The sequence below is a fragment of the Budorcas taxicolor genome, chromosome 23, assembly GCF_023091745.1.
Source record: "Budorcas taxicolor isolate Tak-1 chromosome 23, Takin1.1, whole genome shotgun sequence".
In the NCBI taxonomy this organism is placed as follows: Eukaryota; Metazoa; Chordata; class Mammalia; order Artiodactyla; family Bovidae; genus Budorcas; species Budorcas taxicolor.
In genome coordinates, this window is record NC_068932.1 from 9,177,630 (window position 1) to 9,204,176 (window position 26,547).

General features: G+C 38.7%; 1 protein-coding gene and 1 pseudogene across 2 annotated transcripts in view; both read left to right on the forward strand.

The window, feature by feature from the left end:
• Positions 1 to 622: 622 nt before the first annotated feature.
• On the forward strand, positions 623 to 20,719 carry LOC128068054 (rab GTPase-activating protein 1-like; annotated as a pseudogene).
• Positions 20,720 to 20,930: 211 nt separating this feature from the next.
• The window catches only part of MINPP1 (multiple inositol-polyphosphate phosphatase 1), a 54,055-nt gene continuing 48,438 nt past the window's right edge, over positions 20,931 to 26,547 (forward strand). For both annotated transcript variants that reach the window (XM_052660985.1, XM_052660984.1), the window contains exons 1-2: positions 20,931 to 21,567; positions 24,472 to 24,669. In XM_052660985.1, coding sequence (XP_052516945.1) covers positions 20,931 to 21,567; positions 24,472 to 24,669 — 835 coding nt within the window. The remainder of the gene's footprint in view (positions 21,568 to 24,471; positions 24,670 to 26,547) is intronic.

A 26,547-nucleotide genomic window follows, 5' to 3' on the forward strand; every position in this document is an offset into this window, starting at 1 on the left:
TTAAGAAGACTGATGATGCTCAGTGTAGGCCAGAGGGAAGGGAAACAAGACATTCCCATCAACTGTTGGGGGTAGTATAAACTGGTATTACATTTTTAAAGAACAAGTTGATAACATCTACTGATAGCAAAATACTTGTTGACTTAGAAATTCCATTTTTAGAAAATTTTCTTACATATAAACTCATATACAAGTATGCATGATTACTGCAACATTGCTTGACATAGTATATAACAGGAAACCATCTAATGTCATCATGAGAGGACTCATTAAGTAAATTATGGTACAGCCATAAGATAAAATGCTATGGAACCACTAAAAAATGCATTTCCATGGAAAAATGCCTAAGATACATTTTTGGGTGAAAAAGTAAGCTAAAGAAAAGTTAGTTTAGTTTGATCCTCTGTGTGTGTATGTGTACATATACACATATATACACATACGGATCATATAGATATACATGTTTGCATTCTAATAGCAAATGTCGGGCTATATAAGAAACAATGGTTTTACCTTTGGAAATTTGAATAGGGAAGATCAGAGAGAGGAAGACTTTCACTCCCTATTTTATAATCTTTCATACTAATATAACACTTTAAAAAATACTGTCAAATTTAAACAGGGAATAGAAAAGAAGGTTGCGATTACAGTGTAGCAACTTTCTAACAAAGAATTAGCTATTGAAAGATGTTTTGGAATCTTATTAAGCCTAGGCTGAAGCATGAAGAACTATGACATTTATTTACTGGAGATGGAATCCATGGGAAAGAGCTATGATGGGAGAGCTTATATTATCACTGGCATGTGGAATAGCAATGCATCAATACTTTGGCACTTAATGAAGAAACTCCAAAAGATAAACAAGTATATATGACTGTGGCAAAGGATATGGTAGTCACGGAGGCAGTGGAGGCTATCTATTTTCAGCTGGAGACAGCTGTACATGTGTACCCTGCAAAAGAGTGTTTGTGGCATTTTAGGAGAAACCCTTTTACTTTTTCACAAGGTTGGAACAGCCTGAGGGGAAAAGCCATACCAATTCAGGAAATATATGAGGTGGTAAGTTGACAGTGCAAGTCAGAGAAGGAGGAACCAATCACTCCTGTTGGTGGATGGGGTCCAGTGTCACCGCAGGAGGATGAAGCAGAAGAGGAGAGTGATAATGAACTCTTAAGTGTGACAGGTGGTATGTCTAAGGACGGTCCTGAGACGATCCTATATTCTGGGGAGAATTGTTAGGAAGATGGTACAATAACGTTGGTGCACGACAGAAAGGGCTATCTGCTGTGGGAAAGAGTGGAGTTCCTGAAGCATTGAAGGAAGAGGTAATGATTAGCAGGCTGCCATGACAACCGGGCAATGCTGGATAGATATCAATTTCTTATCACAGTGAACTAAGCCCAGGAGAGTGATAGTCATCATACATTTCTTGCATATCATTAAAGATACCAGAGGACATGGCCAGGAATTGCTCTATAAGATCTGCAAGGCCTACTCTATGATGAAGACATTCATCAAGAACAGTTTTTTTCTTGCTGCCGTATCACTGCTGCATATGCCAGAGGAACAGTACTCTGTGTTTTGGTGAAAATCAGGAATGACTGTTTATGAGACTTCAAGAACAGCTTTGAAGACCATCAGTGCAAATTCTATCAGTTAGAGAGACTGTCAAGGGCAGTCACTGGACCTGCACAATCACTTTTCTGATCTGAATCTGGAAGCTCATATGTATGACCCCCAGTGGTTTCTCACTCCTTTGACTGTCAAGTCCCCACTCTGCCTGTCTTCCCTATCATTGACTTACTGCTTTGTGAAGGATTGAACATGGTCTTTCATGTAGCCTTGGCTCTCCTAAAGCCCTAAAAGCGAGATTTTCTGTAAGCTGAATTTGAAGGTACTTAAAAGTTCTTCAGAGCTCAGCTTTCTAGAGTCAATTAGAGATGGCAGAATAGGAGGGAGGCTCAAGAAGGAGGGAATATATGTACACATATGGCTGATTCACACTGTTGTACAGCAGAAACTAATACAATATTGTAAAGCAATAATTCTTCAACTATTACAAAAATTAAGTTATTCAGAGATACAAGGCAGAGGAAAATGTAAGAAGGTTAATGGAGCAGGCTTGCAATATTAAGGTATCAACAAAGAAACTGAGGAAAAAAGAAAAAGAATATCAGACAATGTGAGAGTCATCTGCAACAGGCAGACCCAGTGGATCTATAGTTTGTATATTTGCAGGTAACTCTCCTCTTGTTTGTACTAGGAATCTTCATAAGCTGAAAGAAAGAGAGGGAAAAAGAAAGAGAAAAAGTGGATATCAACCACCTTCAAAAATGGGAAAAAAGGAAAATGACAAAGTACTGTTTTAGCTGTGCATGGTCACATCCTAATCTACTTTAATCTTTTCCTTCATACTATATTATATCCTTCAAGATCCCAAAGAAAAGCAATGATTTAGTCAAATATTTGATTAAACATAGTAACTAGTTATATTTGTTCAACTCATCACTAATAGTGTCAAGTTGAGAGCACTCTAAATGTCCAATACTTAAATTTTAAAACAACTCAAAATGTTCATTGCCTCATACCAAGCTTCACGTTTACATGATGCATAAAATTTATAATGTCTGTAGTACTTCAGAACATTTAGTGTTGATCGATTTGCAGAAGTTTTTAAACATTTTAAAGAACATTGCCAAACAAGCAAAGTATGCCTGATGGACTAAAAATGAATTAGAAAGAAAAAAAACTGAAATGGTAGAAAAAAATTTTAACACATTTTTTGTTGTTACTTTTCTTATATGTACTTTTTTTCATATATTATGAAAGCAAGGCATAACATTACAATAGAAAGCAAAAAGAATATAATGTGCCTCCTAATTCTGTCTATCCACAGATATTAATAGTAGAATTTAACAATGTGGTAGAGCTTTGCTCCTAAACACATACTTTTCTTTCCTCTGAACACAATCATCTTTCATCCTAAGGAGCCCTGTCATTCCTGTCACCAGAGTCTTAATGTTATTAGTTTTTAAACCTGAAGGAGGAAAAGGAAGGCTGAAGGATCCAAAAGGAGCATAGTATAAAGAGGCAAAATGACTGAAATGAAGCTTCAGACTTCACAATTTTGCTTTGGATTAATTGAGGCCTAAAAACTACCACATAGCTACTCAATAACTGTTTGTCAAACAAATAAACATATGTGTCAACAAGCAAAATCGATGTAATACATATTTATTAATCTTTAGTGTTCAATTTATCGTAAGAATGTTATTTCTATCTTTAGGATAAAAATTCAAAGCAGTTTTCAGCTCCTGACATATTTATCTTGGGCCTGACACTGTCCCTTTCTGTTTCAATTCTGTTGTATCATCATATCCGAACCAACCACTCCGAGGTAACTAGCACATTATCACTTTACATTTTCCTCACTTTCTTAATCCTATAACAGACATGAATATTTTGTTTAATCCTACGTACTTCAGTCGTTGCTCATGTGAAGAATAGATATCTTATCATTGGGATTTGGTTTGAGGGCAGAAATTCTGTCACAGTAATTGGCCCAAATATTAAGAATCTAGAAATGCCTTTAAAAAACAAGCAGCCATTCCTTATCTATATCCCAAATCATCAAATGTTTTTATATATTCTCTTTAAAATTTTTAAACTTCTTTAAAAATGTTTTATTGTATTCACATGTAAAAGAGAGGATAATAAGTAACCCAGTCCTCTAGATTTCCTATTGTTTGCAAACTGTATATATATAAAATACACATCAACTACTCCAGTTATAGGAACAATAGCAATTATTTAAGAACTTCAATAAGTAATACTTTTACCTAATGTACAATGTAACAGTGTTCATTATAAAGAAGTTTCTCCCTTTTAAAAACATTTTTCATTTATTTATTTTTGGTTGTAGTGGATCTTCGCTGCTGCGCACTGGCTTTCTCTAGTTATGGAGAGTAGGGGCTCCTCTCTAGCTGCAGAGGGCAGCCTTCTCATTGTGCTGGCTTCTCATGTTGCGGAGCACAGACTCTAGAGAGCAGCTGTGGCACACAGGCTCAGCTGCCCCTCAGTATGTGAAATCTTCCCAGAGCAGGGATTGAATCCTGTGTCACCTGCACTGGCAGATGGGTTCTTACCACTGGATCGCCAGGGAAGTCCATGAAGAAGTTTTAATACAGAGGGGAACATTTCCCCACCCCACCCCCCCAGAAACTTTAAGAAAATATATTCTTCTTCAAGAACATTTAAGGTTTCTGAATGTTTGACTTTCAAACACCAAGCACAGATATTAGCAGAACAGTTTTCAGTCTTTTTCCCTTGAGAATGATGTTACCTGGGAGTTCATTATATATAGCCTTTGTCATGTAGAGACAGTTCCCTTCTATCCCTAGTTTAATAAGGGTTTTTCTCATGAAGAAAAGCTGGATTTGTCAAATGCTTTTTCAGCATCAATTGAGATGGACATATGGTTCTCCTCCTTTATTCTATTAATGTGGTGAATTATACTGATTGACTTTTGTATGTTGAACTACACTTGCATTTCTGGGATAAATCCCCCTTGGTTAAGGTGTGTGATCTTTTTAACATGCTGCTGAATTCTATTTGCTAGCATTTTATTGAAGAATTTTGTATCTACATTCACAAAGAATATTGGCCCATAGTTTTCTTGTAGTGTCTTTTTCACTAGCTTTAGTATCAGGATAATGATAACTTCATAAAATGAGTTAATAAGTATTCTTTCCTCTTCTAAATATTGGAAGAGTTTGAGAAGTAATCATGTTAATTCTTTAAATGTTTGTAGAATTCACCAGTGCAGTTATGTGGTCCTAGGCTTTTCTGTGTTGCGAGATTTCCAGCTGCTAATCCAATCTCCTTATTTGTTATAGGTCTATTCAGATTTTCTATTTCTTCTTTAGTTAGTTTTGGTAGTTTGTGTGTTTGTTATAGGGGCTTCCCTGGTGTCTCAGATGATAAAGAATATACCTGCAATGTGGGAGACTCAGGTTCAATCCCCGGGTTGGGAAGATCCCCTGGAGAAGGGATTGGCTACCCACTCCCATGTTTGTTATAATACTTTTTATTCCTGTAAAGTCAGTGATAATATCCCCTATTTAATTTCTGATTTTAGAATTTGAGTATTTTCTCTTTTTTCTTAATCTTTAGATTGGTCAATTTGTTGTTTTTTTTCTTTCAATCAATTTTTGGCTTCATTGAGCCTCTCTATTGCTTTTTTAGTCTCCATTTCATTTATTTCTACTCCAGTTCTTATTATTTCTTTCCTCTTTATGGCTTCAAATTCAATTGAATATAACATATGCAGGAATTAATTTTTTCTAAAATGCCTAAAATGGAAGAATAAATAATAATCTCTGAGTCATCAGGCAAAGACCAACCTATTTGTTAGATTTACTGTTTAAATCCATGTTAACAGCTCTCATATAATTTGCAAAAGAATATTACTATATCATTATGAAGATACCATATTTAGAAAAGGGCAAAAGTAATGAGGGAAAACTACCATACTTTGAATGTTAAGCTATCTTCTAGTTTATGAGACTTGTGTCAGGCTGAAAGAAGGTAGTACCATGGGCCTCTGGGATGTTTACAGGAAAAACTAAAATCAAGCCTCTCATTTTTAGACCATCATGTTATCATGAGACACATCCGAACTTGGTCTGTTTCTGAAGAAAACAAGCATGACAAGCATTCTCTTATATACCATGAACATTGACTTCTTCCTGGAGAGAAGAACATGGGTTGATGCCACTACTATAATATGGGTTTCACAACTCTCCCCCAAACATATGGCTCCTATGTCCCTAAGACTGGCTCTACTCAGAATAGTCGCCTTCTGCCACGTATGACAAACCCACAGCTAATATCATTTTAAACAGTGAAAAGCTGAAAGCATTTCATCTAAGATCAAAAACAAGACAAGGATTTCCATTCTCACCACTTTTATTCAACATAGTTTTGGAAGTCCTAGTCAAAGAAATCAGAAAAGAAAAAGAAATAAAAGGGATCTAAATTAGAATGCTACCAGAAAACTATTAGAGATAGTCAATAAATTCAGTAAAGTTGCAGGACACAAAATTAATATACAGAAATCTCTTGTATTCCTGATATACTACAATGAAAGATCAGGAAAGGAAATTAAGGAAACAATCTCGTTTACCATTGAATCAAAAAGCATAAAATACCTAGGAAGAAACCTATCTGAAAAGACAGAAGACCTGTACTCTGAAAACTATAAGATACTGATGAAAGAAATCAAAGATGACACAAACAGATGGAAAGATATACCATGTTCTTGAACTGGTAGAATCAGTAGTGTCAAAATGACTATACTACCCAAGGCAATGTACAGATTTAATGCAATTGCTATCAAATTACCAATGGAATTTGAAAAGAACTAGAACAAAAACTCAAAAATTTGTACAGAAACATGAAAGACTTCAAATAGCCAAAGCAATCCCGAGAAAGAAAAACAATGCTGGAGCAATCAGGCTCCCTGGTTTCAGACTATACTACAAAGCTATAGTAATTAAAAGAGTATGATACTGGCACCAGAAAAAAGAAAACCACCAGAAATATATATCAATGGGACAGGTTAGAGAGACCAGAAATAAACCCATACACCTCTGGTTAATTAATCTATGACCAAAAAGGCAAGAATATACAATGGTGAAAAGATAGTCTCTTGAATAATTGATCCTGGGAAAACTGGACAGCTATATGTAAAAGAATGAAATTAGAAAATTCTGTAAAACTGTACACAAAACTAAACTCAAAATGGATTAAAGACTTAAATGTAAGGCTGAACATTATAAAACTCTTAGAAGAAAACATAGGCAGAAAACTCTCTGACATAAACCACAACAGGGTCTTTTTGATCCATTACTCCTAGAGTAATGAAAATAAAAACAAAAATAAGCAAATGGGAACTAACTAAACTTTTTCTTTGCATAGCAAAGAAAATCATAAATGAAACAGACAACCGTCAGAATGAGAGAAAATATTTGCAAATGAAGCAAGGGGCTTAATCTCCAAAATATACAAACAGTTCATGCAGTTCAACATCAAAAAATAACCCAATCAAAAAATTGGCAGAAGACCTAAACAGACATTTCTCCAAAAAAGACATACAGATGGCCAAAAAGCACATGAAAAGAAGCTCAACATCACTTATTATTGTTAGTATTTATTCACTAAGTCATGTCTGACTCTCTCCAACCCCATGGAGCATAGCCTGCCAGGCTTCTCCAACCATGGGATTTCGTTTCGCAGGCAAGAATACTTGAGTGGATTACCATTTCCTTCTCCAGTGGGTTGTCATTTTCTTCTCACTACTTATTAGAGAAATACAAATCCAAACTATAATGAAGTATTACCTCATATCAGTCAGAATTACCATTATCAAAAAAAATCTACAAACAATAAATGCTGGAGAAGATGTGGAAGAAAGGAAACCTACACTGTTGCTGGAAATGTAAATTCATACAGCCACTATGGAGGACTGTATGGAGGTTCCTTAAAAAGCTAAAAATAGAGCTACCGTAGGTCCAGCGATCCCACTTCTGAGCATATATCTGGAGAATACCATAATTCATAAAGATGTATGCACCTTAATGTTCATTATAGCACTATTTACAATAGCTCAGATTTGGAGGCAAACTACATGTCCATCGACAGAGGATTGAATAAACAAGATGTGGTACACATATACAATGGAATATTACTAAGTCATAGAAAAGAATGAAATAATGCCATTTGCAGCAACATGGATGGACCTAGAGATTATCATACTTTAAGTGAAGTAAGTGAGACATAGAAAGACAAATATCATATGATGTTGCTTATATGTGAAATCTAAAACAAATGATACAAATGAACTTATTGGCAAAAGAGAAACAGACTCATTGACTTCAAAAACAGACTTATGGTTACCAAAGCAGGAAACGTAGAGGCAAGGGATAAATTAGGAGTCTGGGATTAATTTACACACACAAATATGTATAAAAAAGAAAATCAACAAGGATCTAGTGTACAGCACAGGGACTTCTACTCAATATTATGTAATAATCTATATGGGAAAGGAATCTGAAAAGAATAAATATATGTATAACTGATTCACTTTGCTGTACACCTGAAACTAACACAACATTGTAAACCAACTATATGCCAACATAAAATAAAAATTAAATTAAAAAATAAGTAAAGATTTGAATACTGCCCCCTCCCACCCAGAAAAAAGAATGGTTGCCTTCTCTCTGTTTTCATTTGCATCTCCCACTTAGCTCACATTTCACTTTACCTGACCAGGATCACCTCCATCACCAGGTATCTCATCCTACCCACTCACTTCCTAATTTTCCCAGTGTTTCCTATGTTTTGTTAACTGTGATCATTCAGAGACCCAAAGTCATATCTAATGGGTTGTAATCAGACAATCACCATCTATGATTTTCTGTTATTCTCAGTAGATGACTTAAGGGAAATCAAGAAAAGTATGAAAGGACATCCTAAGTGGTTAAGTGCGGTTAATAGATATCAATACTTACCCCAATTAGGAGGCCTTCTACAGAAAATAATGAAACATTGGTTTAAACGGTAAAGGCATTTATCACCTTAGATGACAAGAAGCTCATAGTACATATACTCCAGGTTTAATCCATCGGCTCATTAGCATCATCTGAGACAGGTTCTTTTCATTTTCTTCTGTGTGATCTCATTGCTTTAGCTTTGTTTTCAAGCTGGCTCCTTTCTGGTAGCAAGATGATGTAGCAGGTCTGGTTATCTTCAGACATGCTAGTGTCCAGCGCATTTGCCTCTTCCTTGAGCGTATCTCTCTCATTTTAGGAATGAAAGTTTTTAAGATTATATTTTAAATTATTTCCATCTTTGTGCTGCTGATCTTTTTCATCTTTCCAACCTTCAATGGCATCCATTAAAAATAAAATGTCTATGTAAAATACTTTAATAACATTCATGGAACTGTTGCTGAGTTAGGTGGGGGTTTTTAGGGGTGGGGTGGGCAGTGAGGTGCACAGGCTACTGGAAGGTGAGACGCTACTGGGGCTTAAGTCCAATAAGAACAGAATTTAGAAACAGGAACAAAAGTTTTGATTCAAAATTTCTTGACCTCTCATTTTTTTTAACCTCCTTACTTTTAAAAGATTTGGGACATTGTTAATATTTACAAAATGATGAATTTGGAAATCCCTTATGACTTTACAGTGGAAGTGACAAAAAGATGAAAGGGAATTGATCTTTGTTGAGGAATGAAAAGGAAGCTGCTGTCTCCTACATCATCAGTTTCATGATGTCACTTTCCAGGGCTTTATTCTTTTAAAATAAGTGATTTTTGAATAGAGTTTTAGATTGGCAATTTTTCTTAGCACATTTAAGGTTTTTCCTACCTGACACTGGCTTCTCATGTTCTTAGTGACTTCAGTTTTAGCACAGATATTTTGCAATTTGAGGTAATATAAAATCAGTCTCTGTCTCAGTATTTTTCTCTGTCAATTTCTTTCTATTTCTTATCACTATAGCCAAAGTAAGCTAGGTTTTAATGTATTAATGAGCAGCCAATATTTTTTTTTCTCTCATACGACGTGTTCTATTCAGTTTGCTATGGCAAAAGGGAGAGCAAGATAGATCAACAAGGAGAAACCATAGCTTTTGGCATGTCAGTCTTACCTCAAATAGGAATTTTTTTTTTTAAAAAAGAATTCTTTGCAACCTGAAGAATATCATCAAAGATCTGCTACTGGTGAGATTGGAAAAGATATTCCAGTTGTTATCAGAATGTCTGATGAATTTTCCAGGGTATAAACCTACCACAATAGTTGGAATTGAGGAAGATATTATCAAATATCACAGCAAGCTGGGAATATCCTTGGTAAATACTGTGACCACCCAATCACATTCTAGTTTACCCTTTGGCTCAGATCAAATACATTTAGACTAGACTGTGTCATTATTATGTATCGTTTCAAAGTTCTCTTAACCTCACTGTCCTTAGTTTTGCTTCAGCTACTCAGAGATCCAACCAGTCCATTCTGAAGGAGATCAACCCTGGGATTTCTTTGGAAGGAATGATGCTAAAGCTGAAGCTCCAGTACTTTGGCCACCTCATGCGAAGAGTTGACTCATTGGAAAAGACTCTGATGCTGGGAGGGATTGGGGGCAGGAGGAGAAGGGGATGACAGAGGATGAGATGTCTGGATGGCATCACTGACTTGATGGACCTGAGTCTGAGTGAATTCCAGGAGATGGTGATGGACAGGGATGCCGGGCGTGCTGTGATTCATGGGGTCGAAAGAGTCGGACACGACTGAGCGACTGAACTGAACTGAACTGAACTCTGTTATAATCTTCAAGCTTCAGGTTTTCCTGCAGCCTCAACATCGCCACAAATAGGATGTGAGCTCCCCACCCCGGTGAGCAGGTGCACCAGTGTGATGAGAGTGCCACAAATCCCAAATCTTGTCCTCCTCTGTGACCTACTTACATTCAAAAGCACCAATAAAATGCCCTCAGGTAGTTACTTTCTATTAAAAAAAAAAAAAAGATTTGGGACGACCATAGTGATGGTAAGGGGAGGGAGGAGGGAGGGGGGTTCAGGATGGGGAACATGTGTATACCTGTGGCGGATTCATGTTGATGTATGGTAAAACCAATATAATATTGTAAAGTAATTAACCTCCAATTAAAATAAATAAATTAATATAAAAAATAAATGAAAAAATAAAAAATTAAAGATTTGTATTCTATAAATTACCTTGGTTAAGCTTTCTTAATCTCATATTCTAAAATGTCTCAATTAACCAATAACAACCACTGTACCACCTCCAAAATACCCATTAAGCATTTCATTCACTAAATACCATTTTCTTTCCTTCCAGAATATTTCACTGTGCCAACTGCAATATTCCTCTGATTCAATAGAACCTCCAATCCATTGACCATTGACTGATCATCACTCCATCATTTAATTCTTTCTTAGACCCAAAAAAACTTTCCCAGAAACTTCCCAGTAGACTGACCTTCATATCTCAGTGGCTGGAACTGAATCATACGTTCTTCTTAAACTAAAATCGTTAAGAAAAATAGAGTTACCAGGATTAGTTTAAACCAGTCAGGATGTTTTTCCTGAGGTGGGACTAGTTTAATTTCCTGAGAGGCAACTACCTGCACATTAATTCCAAGAACATATGGGGACTAACTGTTGCATATTTAGCCAATAGTAACTGCTCTAGTGGTGGTGGTGGTTTAGTTGCTAAGTCGTGTTTGACTCTTGTGACCCCATGGACTGTCGCCCACCAGGCACCTCTGTCCATGGGATTTTCCAGACAAGAATATGAGAATGGGTTGCCATTTTCTTCTGCAGGTGCTCTTACTGACCCAGGGATCGAATCTGTGTCTCCTGCATTGCAGGTGGATTCTTTACTGCTGAGCCACCAGGGAAGCCCAACAACTATAGTATTATACTATGTGTAAAATTTATTTTTTAGCCTCAGCTATAAGTGACACTCTTCACAGTCACTGTTCATTTGTCAGGAATATGATAGGTATTAAGTATAGCTCTGTTTCCATCAATCACACTCTAGAACTGGTTCTACCAAATGCTTGTTGGATGACTTTAGGTAAGGCATCTAACCTTTTGATTTCCACACCCAAACATGATATAAATATTATTCTTCATATGCCAGGGGATAGCTGGGGAAATACACTGAACAGATGCAAAGCTATCTTATTTTAGCTTCCCATACTGCCTGTTCTATTTTCATTTATTCATTCATACACCCTTAAAACAAATATTTGTTGACAGTATGCTTTATATAATATATGAAATAAATATTTGGGAATCAAAAAAGGTTTCACCATACCCCCTGCATCTAAAGTATTAAGCAGTGAATGATTTAGCAACAACTACTTACTCTTGGAGTACAGAATCAGGGAAGTATAAGATGCCTTACAATGCAGTGTAAGATGTAAGACAAGAAAAGTTGAGTGGGATAATGAGAGGTGGTGTTTGTGGAACCATAATAGTTGCTTCAATTGGCACGTGATCCACCCTATTTACTAAAGTAGCTGCAACCAAGTGTGTGGGTCCAGTGATGCCTACATGGCTTTTCTAGCTTAAGTACTAACTGGGTTTTAATATTTACTGATACATAATATAAGCAAAACAACAAGATGAGTTTATGCTACAACAAACCAGTGAACAAGAACTAACAGAAGACTGGTTACTGCCTAAGCTAGTGAGAAAAAAAATGAACCTGCCATTAATGGACTAAGTAAAAAAACTGCCTTCCTGATGAACTAATAAACTTTTGTTCTGGAAGTTCCCCATTGTTTGGAACGATAAAACAACAACAACAACAAAACACTCATGGTTTCAGAGTCAGCTGACCAATTGTCTAAAAGATCCCACAGGTCAAAAATATTTTTCAATTTTGGAAAACTAACATTTCAGAAAAAAATGTTAAAATACAATTGCTATTGTCTGTACTTGTTCTTAAAAAATATAAGGGAGAAGAATGTCAGACTCTTTTTGACCCCGTGGACTGCAGCCTGCCAGGCTCCTCTGTCTGTGGAATTCTCCAGGCAAGAATACTGGAGTGAGTGGCTTTGCCCTCCTCCAGGGGATCTTCCTGACCTAGTGTCTTTTATGTCTCCTGTAAGCGGGTTCTTTACCACTGGTGCCACCTGGGAAGCAATATATCAATATTTTGGATGGAGGAGACTTCTGGAGGGAATTATGCTTCTGGTATGTTGAAACTTGTTACAGAACAGGACTAGAAAGTGAAAAGCTACAGGTTCCTGCTATTAATGGGAGTAGAAAAGGATAAAAAGAATATTGGTAATTTAAACTTCTGATAGTTTTGTATCTGATTTCTCAAATAGTTCTGTAGATTCAGAACCAGTATTTGATGGGAGCGGAAAATTCCCAAAATCAAAATCCTAGGATTTTGACAGTAGAACACCAGAAGAGAAGCTTTGTCACTGCCAAATAACTCCCTTAGCAGGGTATAATAGAGAAAGTAAAACAGCAAGTCACTTCCATTTTTGCTGTGTGGTTCAGTTCTAATTCATCAGTTGAAACAACTTAAACAATTCACATTAGCTTTGCTATGCTGGAGAACAATATGGCGATGCGCTCCTTTGGAGCAAAGCTATCCTGCAGTCTGTGGAGCTTGTGATCCTTGCAGCCTCTATATTCAAGCAAAGTTGAAGGCACTGTGGTTGAAGCATGGACACCTCTTCTGTTGTCCTCTTCTTTCACAGTAAAAAGCAAGTAAGAGCCAAATCCATAACTGGCAAAGGAAGGATGAAACAGCAGGGCACGGAGATACTAGACAAAACTTTCTTGGCAAAGGCACAAGGTAAGTTGCTTGACATAGCTGTGAGATAATAGATGATATTTATGAAAAACTGGTTACTTGTCAATTTACTTGGTTAAAGGAGAAGCAATAATAAACATTTTAATTTTGTTTGCTAAAAGTATCTGATACTTATTTGGGGCCAGGAACTAATATAGCATTTATGTAAACTGTTTCATTTAATCTTCTGGACAATCCCATGAGATAATTACTTTCCTCAGTTTACAGAAAAAAATTGAGGCAAAAGTTTAATTTATTTAAGATATCACAGATATTAAGTGATGGAGCTGGAATTTTAAAAGCCAGGAATTCTGACTTTAGAAATCATGTTCTTAGTATATACTGTCCTTGCAGAGACTATCCTTTTCCACAAAGAATTTAGCTTTTTCTTTATCTTTACTTCACCAGAAAGCCATCTTTCATAACTTTTGTTGGGGGGGGGGCCTACACCTAGAGCATGTGGGATCTTAGTTCCTCAAGGGATCAAGCCCTCACCCCCTGCTTTGGAAGCACAGAATCTTAAACACTGGACCACCAGGAAAATATTTTAATAACGCCTTTAAAAGTATAGTAGGTAGCTGTAATGTAAAATACTAAATATATGTCATCATGTAATCTTAAGAGTGTAATTACTTTATTGTTTCAAAAGTCCTATGAATAATCTGACAAATAACTTATTCTTTAATGTAGTGGATTGATTAGAAAAGAAGTTCTACTTAAGACAAATTAGAATAATGTAGAACAATAGAATTCAGGTTTGTTTGTTTTTTTCCACTCTGACACAACAGATAATGTTGACTTCTGGATAAAATTGTATAGCCACATGCAATTCGAGTCTTTCATTTGGGTTGTCTCAGAGCTAACAACCCAAACTTCTGGTTATTTTCCCTTTTCTCTTCACTACAAATCTAAGCCATTTCCACATTCCATGGGACTTAATTCCCATTCCCCGATCTCTTCAGACAATTTTGCCTCCTATGTCACTGAAGAAGGTGAGATCACCAGGCTTGAAATCCATGAATTCTCTGCTGCTAGACTAACAAATGTATCCAACTGTGTATCCATCCTTCCAATCTTCCCTCAGAAGATAAAGTCTCCTCTCCTTTTGGTCCAAATTGAATTCTCTGCCTGTGCTCTTGGTTCCGCCCTCTTCCATCTCCTCAAGGAAGCAGAACCATGAATTTTCCATTTCATCTCTTGTGTTGTGGTAGATTTGTCAAATACATTGCTGCCATGCCCACAGCCTCTTATGTGGGAAGGGAAATCATCCAGTCTTTAGGTGAGATGAGTGGATTTTTTTTTTTTAAGAAAAGTTATGAAATGATCTTTGATGTGTGTCTTGTCTGTGGAGGTCATTCACTTTAAGATGAAAGTTTATACTGCACAGTTGCCAGAGAACTAAGCATCTCAGCACAGGAATGACAACAACATTGAACATTATTTATGGTAAAAATATAATTCATAGCAGTCTGTAGGCTTTAATCATCTTCTATTCTCAAAGAATTCCTGCAGTACAGGTTCTAATATTCCTACTTTCAGATAAGGAAACCAAGCCTCAGAGAACGTAGGTAATTTCCCAAGGTTAATGAGTCACTGAGCTGGAGTCTGGATACAAAGCTTATGAAATTTCTGTTCTCGTCATGCTAGATTTTCCTAGCCAAAAACACGACGGCAAAAATATTAACATGAAGTTAATTCTATTTTATCATTTGCCATTCTGGCTTGACATCAAAAATAATTGGAATTGGTTTATGTAAGTATATAATCAGCATAAATGAACAGATGAATAATTAGAGAAAGAAAAAATAAAATCAAGCTGGGGCAAATCTAGTGTTTTTGAAGTTAAACAAGTTCTCTAAAGACTGTTGCATTAGGAAGGAGTGATGCTGTTAGGATTTCGTAGCTCCTGAGGACTCAAAAGATTGGTCATGAGACGTGATCATTATTTATTTATTTATCATTGCACTGGGTCTTCATTGCTGCACTTGGGCTTTCTCTAGTTGCAGAGGGTGTGGGCTTCTCCTTGCAGAGCAAGGACTTTAGGTGCACAGGCTTAGCTGCTCTGCAGTATGTGAAGTCTTCCCTGAACAAGGATCGAATCCCTGTTCCCTGCATTGGCAGGCAGATTCTTAACCACTGGACCACCAGGGAAGCCTGAGGTAATTATTAAATGCATGTATGTATAAAGTAAATACATAATAAAATGTATGTATTTTATTAAGTAAAATACACTATGTATTAAGTAAAACATAGTGAGATGCATCTGGCACAAATGTTTGCTTAATGAACTGTAACTAACAAGGACCTACTGTTCTAGTCAATCTAATCACACTAGGACCACAGCCTTGTCTAACTCAGTGAAACCAAGCCAGGCCCGCGGGGCAACCCAAGATGGGTGGGTCATGGTGGAGAGGACTAACAGAATGTGGTCCACTGGAGAAGGGAATGGCAAGCCACTTCAATATTCTTGCCTTGAGAACCCCATGAACAGTATGAAAAGGCAAAATGATAGGATACCAAAAGAGGAACTCCCCAGGTCAGTAGGTGCCCAATGTGCTGCTGGAGATCAATGGAGAAATAACTCCAGAAAGAATGAAGGGACGGAGCCAAACCAAAAACAATACCCAGTTGTGGATGTGACTGGCGATAGAAGCAAGATCCGATACTGTAAAGAGCAATATTGTATAGGAACCTGGAATGTCAGGTCCATGAATCAAGGCAAATTGGAAGTGGTCAAACAGGAAATGGCAAGGGTGACTGTCGACATTCTAGGAATCAGCGAACTAAAATGGACTGGAATGTGTGGATTTAACTCAGATGACCATTATATCTACTGCTGCAGGCAGGAATCCCTCAGAAGAAATGGAGTAGCCATCATGGTCAACAGAAGAGTCCAAAATGCAGTACTTGGATGCAATCTCAAAAACGACAGAATGATCTCTGTTCGTCTCCAAGGCAAACCATTCAATATCACAGTTATCCAAGTCTATGCCCCAACCAGTAATGCTGAAGAAACTGAAGTTGAACGGTTTTATGAAGACCTACAAGATCTTTTAGAAGTAACACCCAAAAAAGATGTCCTTTTCATTCTAGGGGACTGGAATGCAAAAGTAGGCAGTCAAGAAACACCTGGAGTAACAGGCAAATTTGGCCTTGGAATGTGGAATGAAGCAGGGCAAAGACGAATAGAGTTTTGCCAAGAAAATGCACTGGTCATAGCAAACACCCTCTTCCAACAACACAAGAGAAGACCCTACACATGGACATCACCAGATGGTCAATACCAAAATCAGATGGATTATATTCTTGGCAGCCAAAGATGGAGAAGCTCTATACAGTCAACAAAAACAAGACCAGGAGCTGACTGTGGCTCAGATCATGAACTCCTTATTGCCAAATTCAGACTCAAATTGAAGAAAGCAGGGAAAACCGCTAGACCATTCAGGTATGACCTCAATCAAATCCCTTATGATTATACAGTGGAAGTGAGAAATAGATTTAAGGGTCTAGATCTGATAGATAGAGTGCCTGATGAACTATGGAATGAGGTTCGTGACATTGTACAGGAGACAGGAATCAAGACCATCCCCATGGAAAAGAAAAGCAAAAAAGCAAAATGGCTGTCTGGGGAGGCCTTACAAATAGCTGTGAAAAGGAAAGAGGCAAAAAGCAGAGGAGAAAAGGAAAGATATAAGCATCTGAATGCAGAGTTCCAAAGAATAGCAAGAAGAGATAAGAAAGCCTTCTTCCGTGATCAATGCAAAGAAATAAAGGAAGACAACAGAATGGGAAAGACTAGAGATCTCTTCAAGAAAATTAGAGATACCAAGGGAACATTTCATGCAAAGATGGGCTCGATAAAGGACAGAAATGGTATGGACCTAACAGAAGCAGAAGATATTAAGAAGAGGTGGCAAGAATACATGGAAGAACTGTACAAAAAAGATCTTCACGACCAAGATAATCATGATGATGTGATCACTCATCTAGAGCCAAACATCTTGGAATGTGAAGTCAAGTGGGCCTTAGAAAGTATCACTATGAACAAAGCTAGTGGAGGTGATGGAATTCCAGTTGAGCTGTTTCAAATCCTGAAAGAGGATGCTGTGAAAGTGCTGCACTCAATATGACAGCAAGTTTGGAAAACTCAGCAGTGGCCACAGGACTGGAAAAGGTCAGTTTTCATTCCAATCCCAAAGAAAGGCAATGCCAAAGAATGCTCAAACTACCGCACAATTGCATTCATCTCACATGCTAGTAATGCTCAAAATACTCCAAGCCAGGCTTCAGCAATATGTGAACCATGAACTCCCTGATGTTCAAGCTGGTTTTAGAAAAGGCAGAGGAGCCAGAGATCAAATTGCCAACATCTGCTGGATCATGGAAAAAGCAAGAGAGTTCCAGAAAAACATGTATTTCTGCTTTATGACTATGCCAAAGCCTTTGACTGTGTGGATCACAATAAACTGTGGAAAATTCTGAAAGAGATGGGAATACCAGACCACTTGACCTGCCTCTTGAGAAATCTGTATGCAGGTCAGGAAGCAACAGTTAGAACTGGACATGGAACAACAGACTGGTTCCAAATAGGAAAAGGAGTACTTCAAGGCTGTATATTGTCACCCTGCTTATTTAACTTCTGTGCAGAGTACATCATGAGAAACGCTGGACTGAAAGAAACACAAGCTGGAATCAAGATTGCTGGGAGAAACATCAATAACCTCAGATATGCACATGACACCACCCATATGGCAGAAAGTGAAGAGGAGCTAAAAAGCCTCTTGATGAAAGTGAAAGAGGAGAGTGAAAAAGTTGCTTAAAGCTCAACATTCAGAAAACGAAGATCATGGCATCCGGTCCCATTACTTCATGGGAAATAGATGGGGAAACAGTGGAAACAGTGTCAGACTTTATTTTTGGGGGGGCTCCAAAATCACTGCAGATGGTGACTGCAGCCATGAAATTGAAAGACGCTTACTCCTTGGAAGGAAAGTTATGACCAATCTAGATAGTATATTCAAAAGCAGAGGCATTACTTTGCCGACTAAGGTCCGTCTAGTCAAGGCTATGGTTTTTCCTGTGGTCATGTATGGATGTGAGAGTTGGACTGTGAAGAAGGCTGAGCACTGAAGAATTGATGCTTTTGAACTGTGGTGTTGGAAAAGACTCTTGAGAGTCCCTTGGACTGCAAGGAGATCCAACCAGTCCATTCTGAAGGAGATCAGCCCTGGGATTTCTTTGAAGGAATGATGCTAAAGGTGAAACTCCAGTACTTTGGCCACCTCTTGTGAAGAGTTGACTCATTGGAAAAGACTCTGATGCTGGGAGGGATTGGGGGCAGGAGGAGAAGGGGACGACAGAGGATGAGATGGCTGGATGGCATCATGGACTCGATGGACGTGAGTCTGAGTGAATTCTGGGAGATGGTAATGGATAGCGAGGCCTTGCGTGCTGCGATTCATGGGGTCGCAAAGAGTCGGACATGACTGAGCGACTGAACTGAAGTGAACTGTACACCACGGTGAACTCTATTCAATACTCTGTAATGGCCTATATGGAAAAAGGATCTAAAAGAGTAGATACATGTATAGCTGATTCATTTTGCTATACATCTGAAACTAACACAACATTGTAAATCAACTACACACCAATAAAAAAAAATTTTTTTTAAGGAAGTCTATTAAGAAAGATTAGATGTTCGTTAACATTAATTTGAGCATAGCCCTGTGAAATATCACTGACATAAGTATTCAGGCACTAACATTCCAAAATATGGTATAACAAAAAAGAATATATTCTAAAAATGGTAACCTGTCATGGTTCTTAAAATTTTGAAGCATTCAAGTTGGAATCTACTCTTGATTTTACAGCATTTTCCTTACTGCTTAATGTTCACAGGTACACGTTTCTGGACTGGAGGGGCACTTTTATGGATAAAATGAATAAAGCTAGAGATGGACTTACCAAGAGCAATTACCAAAAAAACACTTACCAAAAGGGTCTTTGAAGGAAAAGCTACACTTAGAAAAACATAACCCAAACTTCCTCCTATTTGGATCATTCTATGACTTCTTTGGGCTTCCCTGGTGGCTCAGTCAGTAAAGAATCCACCTGCAATGCCAAAGACATGGGTTTAATCCCTAGGTCAGGAAGACCCCCTGAAGAAGCACATGGCAACTCACTCCAGTATTCTTGCCTAGAGAACCCCATGGACTGAGAAACCTGGCAGGTTGCAGTCCACAGAGGTGCGAATAGTCAGACACGACTGAAGCAACTGAGCAAAGATACATAATTTCTGTAATACTCTTTCCTAGCTGGCATATAAACTAGGATTCAAGTGGAAAAGGACAGAGTCTGGTGGCTCAGATGGTAAAGAATCTTCCTGCAATGCAAGTGACCTGGGTTTGATCCCTGGGAAGATCCTCTGGAGAAGGAAATGGCAACCCACTCCAATATTCTCGCCTGGAGAATTCCATGAACAGAGGAGCCTGGCAGGGCACAGACCATGGGATTGCAGAGAGTCAGACACAACTGAGAGACTAACAAGTAGAGAAACCAAGGTACTGGTCAGATTTATGATTTCTGGAGTGAGATTCTGAGCAATAACCTACAAAAAACCTAGGGGTTGATTTGAGTATGTAATTATGTGGGAGGAAGAGTCTGGACTCAAAGTGGCGGTAAATACAGACCTCGTTTGCTTCACAAAGATTAGCTCATACTTAATAATGGAGTAAATTTGTTGGGCCATGACTCAACGAACCCGAGTTGTCAGGATTGCTGTCTCTAGGGACTAAACCTTAGTTATCAAGCCAATACTTCTGGGATGCTGTCTCGCTGATGTCAGCTTTGACGCTCCATGTCAAAAAAGTACCAAAGGTTCAGGAATTACATTTCCTGGAGGACTGAGCCTCTTTCCAGGTTCTTCTCTGCCTGCTGTAAAAGGGCAACTCAAACGCGGGAAAACCTTGCGCTTAGGAGGTATTTTGGGGCAGCATCCACGAATCTACATTTTCATCAAAGGCTTCAGGCAGATTTGATGCAGCTGGTTCAAACTACATTTTGAAAAACAGAGTACAATATTAAGAATGATGACACAAGAGTCAGCTGTTAAAACGTGTCCTGTTTTGGCAGCTTTGGAGACTAAGCCTGAATCCGGGTTCATTCACAGCCAAGAGAATGAAAACAGCGTGGGAGTCTTCGAGTCAGTCCCTGAGGCGCCAGCTATGAGGAAACTCGCTCACGTTCCAGGGCCAGGAGATGCAGGCTCCACCTTAGCCACAGGTCTCCAAAACTCCTCGGAGATTTCTGCCGGCTTCACCTGAGCCACGGGTCCGCTGGGCTTCTCGTTGCATCCCGCCTGTCCTCTCGGTGCTCTGCAAGGCACAGCTACCTCTTCAGAGCCGGAGTGCTGAGGACTCTCAGGGAATCCCAGGGGCACCGGCCGGAAGCGCCCTTCAGGCCCGCCCCCTGCCCACCGGAGCCGGAAGTCGGGGACCCAGCCGGTACGTCACCCTCCGCGGGTCGCAGCGCACCATGCACCGCGGCCCGTGCAGCCTCGTCAGGGTCTGCGCAACGCCCGTCGCGGCCCTGGCTGTGGCGCTGCTCTCGTCGCTCTCTCGCTGCTCCCTCCTGGAGCCGGAGAACAGTGTGGTCTCCGCGCTCAGCCCCTACTTCGGCACCAAGACTCGCTATGAGGATGTCAACCCCGGGCTGCTGCCGGACCCTGAAGCGCCGCGGCGGGACCCGGAGTTGTTAGAGGAGACCTGCACCCCGGTGCAACTGGTCGCCCTCATCCGCCATGGCACCCGCTACCCGACGACCAAACAGATCCGCAAGCTGCGGCAGCTGCACGGGCTGCTGCAGGCCCGCGGGGCCGAGGATGACCGGACTCGCGCTGCCGGCCGCGGCGACCTGGGCGCCGCGCTGGCCGACTGGCCGCTGTGGTACGCTGACTGGATGGACGGGCAGCTGGTGGAGAAGGGGCGGCAGGACATGCGACAGCTGGCCCTGCGCCTGGCCTCCCTTTTCCCAGCCCTCTTCAGCAGAGAGAACTACGGCCGCCTGCAGCTAGTCACCAGCTCCAAGCACCGCTGCGTGGACAGCGGCGCCGCCTTCCTGCAAGGGCTCTGGCAGCACTACCACCCGGGGTTACCGCCACCCGACGCCGCAGGTGACCACCCTGGGCCGCCCCCAGATCCTGGACTTCCCCGACTCCAGCCTCTCCTCACTTCCCTCTGACCCCAGTCCCCCGTCCTTCTCCGCCCACCCCGCGCCCATCCTTTGGGATGTTCAGCACTTGACTCTCTCCCGTCTCATACATAATGTTCATTTATTCTTTCATCAGGGATGAATTTGGTTACCTTCTACGTACAGGAAGCTGTAGTAGACGTTGGGGGATCCAGTAGTAAAGGAGACAGGCCAGGGCAGTTTTTGATCATCCATTCCCAAAATGAATTTCTCTCTCTGAGCACCAACCCTTGTCCCTTTCCTCTCTCTCTGACAGCGAGTTCTACAGTTGGGCACACCTTTTTTTTTTTTTTTTTTTTTTTAATTTAATACAATCTATGAGTTTTTTCCTCAGGCTTTACCTCAGATACTATTTGGATTTTGTTTTATTTTTTTCATTAACTTTTTCAGATATCAGTTCTAGACCTACAATCTATCTTAGGAAGCAGCTCTCAGATTTTCTTTACCCCTCTGCTTTTTTCTCTTTTGTTGCATGTACTGTAGAGTTACTCTCTTTGTAGCTGTGGTCCGTGGTCATAGCACAGTACTTTACTAATTTATTCCATTACTTATGCTTTTGCAAAGTTTGGGAGATCATCTAGCATTGCTCTTATTTCACAGGTCATGGTGCTGAGCCCAAGAGTATCCCTTGCCTGATTGTCCTTTCTTAGTTTAAGGACTAAGAGTCAGGCCCAGAATCCAGGCCTTATGTTTTCTCTGGAATGATGCTTTTTTCCTTAGAAAGTGTTTTAATAGTCATAGACAACAACAATAATAATAACAAACACTTAATGCTTGCTGTGTGCCAGGCATGCCTCACACTTATTTCACATACTCTTTACAACAGCTCTCTGAAGTTGATGGCATTTTTGCCCATCTTAACAGGTGAGGAGGTTGAGACATAGAAACAATAATTTTTCTAATTTCAGACAACTAGGTATGGACCCAGGGAAAATGATTTAGAACTTGATCTTTTTAACCGTTGCACTGCATCTACAACTTCCATTTGTCCTATAACTTAAGGATAAGAATGAAAACATGACATTGTTGTGCCAGAAAGATGAACAAGTGTTAATACTTCTTGATCAGCTTTAAGGTAAAAGTTAAGGTGAGGCATCGTTTAGCTTTAAAAAGCCCAAGTGAAAAATAAATTAGAAGTAGACTGGTTTGTCATTTCTCAAATAGCATCCTCTCTTCAGCAGCCGTCTCCAAGAGGTTCTTCCGTTGACACTGTCATGTTACTGCTCTTTGGGTAACTTATTTTGCTGACTGGTGTTTAGTCACTTGTTGAATTGTGCTTTTGAATTAAATAGCTAGACTTTTTTCCATTAATATGGGTGAAAAATTTCCCACAATTTTTTAAAATTAGCTGAATGTTGGTATACACTAGTGTACACCAGAAAGGAACTACTGGACCTTCTGGGATGAATGGATTTTTGCCCTTAAATGGCATTGTGAGCATTAGCTTTTGCCAGCCCTGGGTCAGAATAGTTCAGGGTAAGCTGCCCCTCACCATTTTCAGTCTCAGAGATTAAACCTTTTGCTTAGCTGCATTATTATTATCTACAGACAATTGTTTTGCCTGTTTTGTACATCTGGGCTTTGGAGGGAAGCCACTGAATTGGATTTTGTATTCTTACAGAAATAGAACAATGCCTTTGTTTCTGTTTAAAGAACAGCAGTTATTAGATAATAGCAGGGGTGAATTATCCAGATCCACTTAGGAAATTTTGAGGCCACAGAAAAAGATGATAAAGATGACTTATTTTCTTAGTCAAGATGTTTCTTAAGAACTGTAATCCAGTTGCCAATTCAGTGGGCTTAATTATTTATTTCAGGATTTGGAATGAATACACACACATACATAGAGATATTTTCACAGACACATCCAAAACAAAATGGTATAACAAGACATAATTTTCTCATTTTAATTACAGAAACAATGTTATGTACTTGTGTTTTTGTCATAGTAAATTTTTGCAGAAATGATGACTGAAAATCTGTGTATTTTAAATATGATTGAGAAAACTTAAAAGGCACCCCAATAATTGGAGCATGATTGTGAATGCTTTTCTAGTGTGTATTTGTTCCTTAATTGGGGAAATAATGTAACGTAAAATTACAAATGGAAAGTTATGTAGGAGTTCCAAATAGAAAATAAACCAAATCAGAAACATCTAGCACAATGAAATACGTAATACCTGAAACTTTAATATATCTTGTGTTGTTGTCAATAGTTTTTGTCCAAAGCAGTCTTTTTGTAAAGTAACACAGATTTGAGAAAGTTAATTGAGAAAATAAAATACTCTTTATTTAGACTTTGGATTAAAGTGGTAAAACAGAGTCTATCTTGAATTCTCTCTCACCTTGTTATTAGAAGCTTTGCTAATTTTTTGTTTAATTTCTCAAATTTTCTATGCCTGATAGAAACAGGACCTATGTAATACATTTTTGTACTTCTTATGACATTCATGTCAAATCATTTTTTATTTTTTTAAGAAAACATTCATTTCAGTTTATTTCATACTGTAGTATTGCTCTAACATTTTATTTTACCTTTGATGTTCTCTGTTTCATTAGTCCTTTTTAGCGTCTCTTTTTCATCCTCTTATGAATTAACAATCTTTACAAGCGGGAAATGGTTTGCTCCATGTCTTTCATAAGCAGTGTGTTTACTTATTTCAGATATGTTGAGGTGTGAATAGGTTTTTAGTGTTCCTTTTTATACTTGAAACAAAATTTTCAATAATTTGAAATTGTCATTCCTATCAATGGATATGTGTGTGTGTATATATATATATATATATGTACACACATGTATACACACAGTATTTTTTTCTCCTTTCAGATATGGAGTGTGGACCTCCAAGAATTAATGATAAATTAATGAGGTTCTTTGATCATTGTGAGAAGTTTTTAACTCAAGTGGAAAGGAATGCTACTGCTCTTTATCATGTAGAAGCGTTCAAAACTGGACCAGAAATGCAGAACATTTTAAAAAAAGTTGCAGATATTTTGCAAGTGCCAGTCAACAACTTAAATGCAGGTAATGTGCCTATTATGTTGCATTTGAACTCTGAAATAATTTAAGTGATTTTTAAACTGTAAATACGGAAAAATATGGAAGCATAAAGCTATTCCTTTTAAAGGACCACAATTGATTTTACATTGAGAAAATAATGTATTCTAGGTCAAGAAGATTCTATTTCTCATGCTTACTATTTTTAGGTTCAGATTTTGCTTTGAGTTTTATGTAAGTTAATACACAAAATTCTTGACATAGACTGGATTTTTTTTTTTTTTTGAGGGCAAAGTTATATGAAACTTCAACCCCAAGCATTATTTAGAAATTATCTTTTCTGAATTATCTCCTAAAATCACTGCAGATGGCGATTGCAGCCATGAAATTAAAAGACGCTTACACATTGGAAGAAAAGTTATGACCAACCTAGATAGCATATTCAAAAGCAGAGACATTACTTTGCTGACTAAAGTCCGTCTAGTCAAGGCTGTGGTTTTTCCAGTAGTCATGTATGGATGTGAGAGTTGGACTGTGAAAAAAGCTGAGCTCCGAAGAATTGATGCTTTTGAACTGTGGTGTTGGAGAAGGCTCTTGAGAGTCCCTTGGACTGCAAGGAGATCCAACCAGTCCGTTCTGAAGGAGATCAGCCCTGGGATTTCTTTGGAAGGAATGATGCTAAAGGTGAAACTCCAGTACTTTGGCCACCTCATGCGAAGAGTTGACTCCCTGGAAAAGACTCTGATGCTGGGAGGGATTGGGGGCAGGAGGAGAAGGGGACGACAGAGGATGAGATGGCTGGATGGCATCACCGACTCAGTGGACATGAGTCTGAGTGAACTTCAGGAGTTGGTGATGGACAGGGAGGCCTGGTGTGCTGTGATTCATGGGGTTGCAAAGAGTCAAACGTGGCTGAGTGACTGAACTGAACTGAACTGAAAGTAATACAAATGGAAAATCATATAAAAAATTCTTTAGCTTTTAAGTAGATGTTAATGTTTGAAAGGGTTAAAGTTTTAGAAAAGAAGTGTGATTTTTTATTTTCCCTTTGAGGCTTTTGTCCTAGAGATTTTGAGAAAGTGAATAGACATATCGGTCATAAGCTGTTGCAGTGGATTGGTTGGTTGCAATTTATCATGCAACCTGGGTAAAAGGAAACACTATTAATAATTGTGCTGGGAGACCATGTGGAAAACCAGGATACATGCTCACCTAGCAATGAGAAATTAAGAAGAATAATTAAAAAATTTCCCCTGTTTTCTAGGAATGTGTAATCCATACAGCAGATACTGACCAATCTATATATAGAGTGTGATTTCTTTATAGTGTGAATAAATTTCCAAGGACTAGAAGTAGGAGATGTTGGGAACAAATTAAGTAGACTAGCATCTGTTGATCTGGTATCTAAATGCTTTTTGTGAGTGCATGCTCAGTCACATCTGACTCTTTGTGACACCGTGGACTGTAGGCCGCCAAGCTCCTCTGTCCATGGAATTCTCTGGGCAGGATTACTGGAGTGGATTACCATGCCCTCCTCCAGAGGGTTTTCCCAACCCAGAAATCAAACCCCAGTCTCCTGCAGTTCCTGCCTTGGCAGGCAGATTCTTTACTACTGCACCACCTGGAATGCCAAAGGATCAGAAAAGTGAAGATGCCTAATAGCATTTAAAATTGAGTTTTTTTCTCTTTCTTCAACTGGCTATGCATTGGAGTCATTTGCAGAGCTTTAAAAATTACTTATTTGGGAAATCAAGTACATAGATAATAATAAATATAATGAGTATCTATATACCCACAACTTAGTTTGATCAGATTTTAAAATTATGCTTCAGTTAGTTGCTTTAAATAAATTGAGGGTCCTTAGGCCCTCTCCAGGATTTCATTCCTTTCCTTTTCTCCCCATAG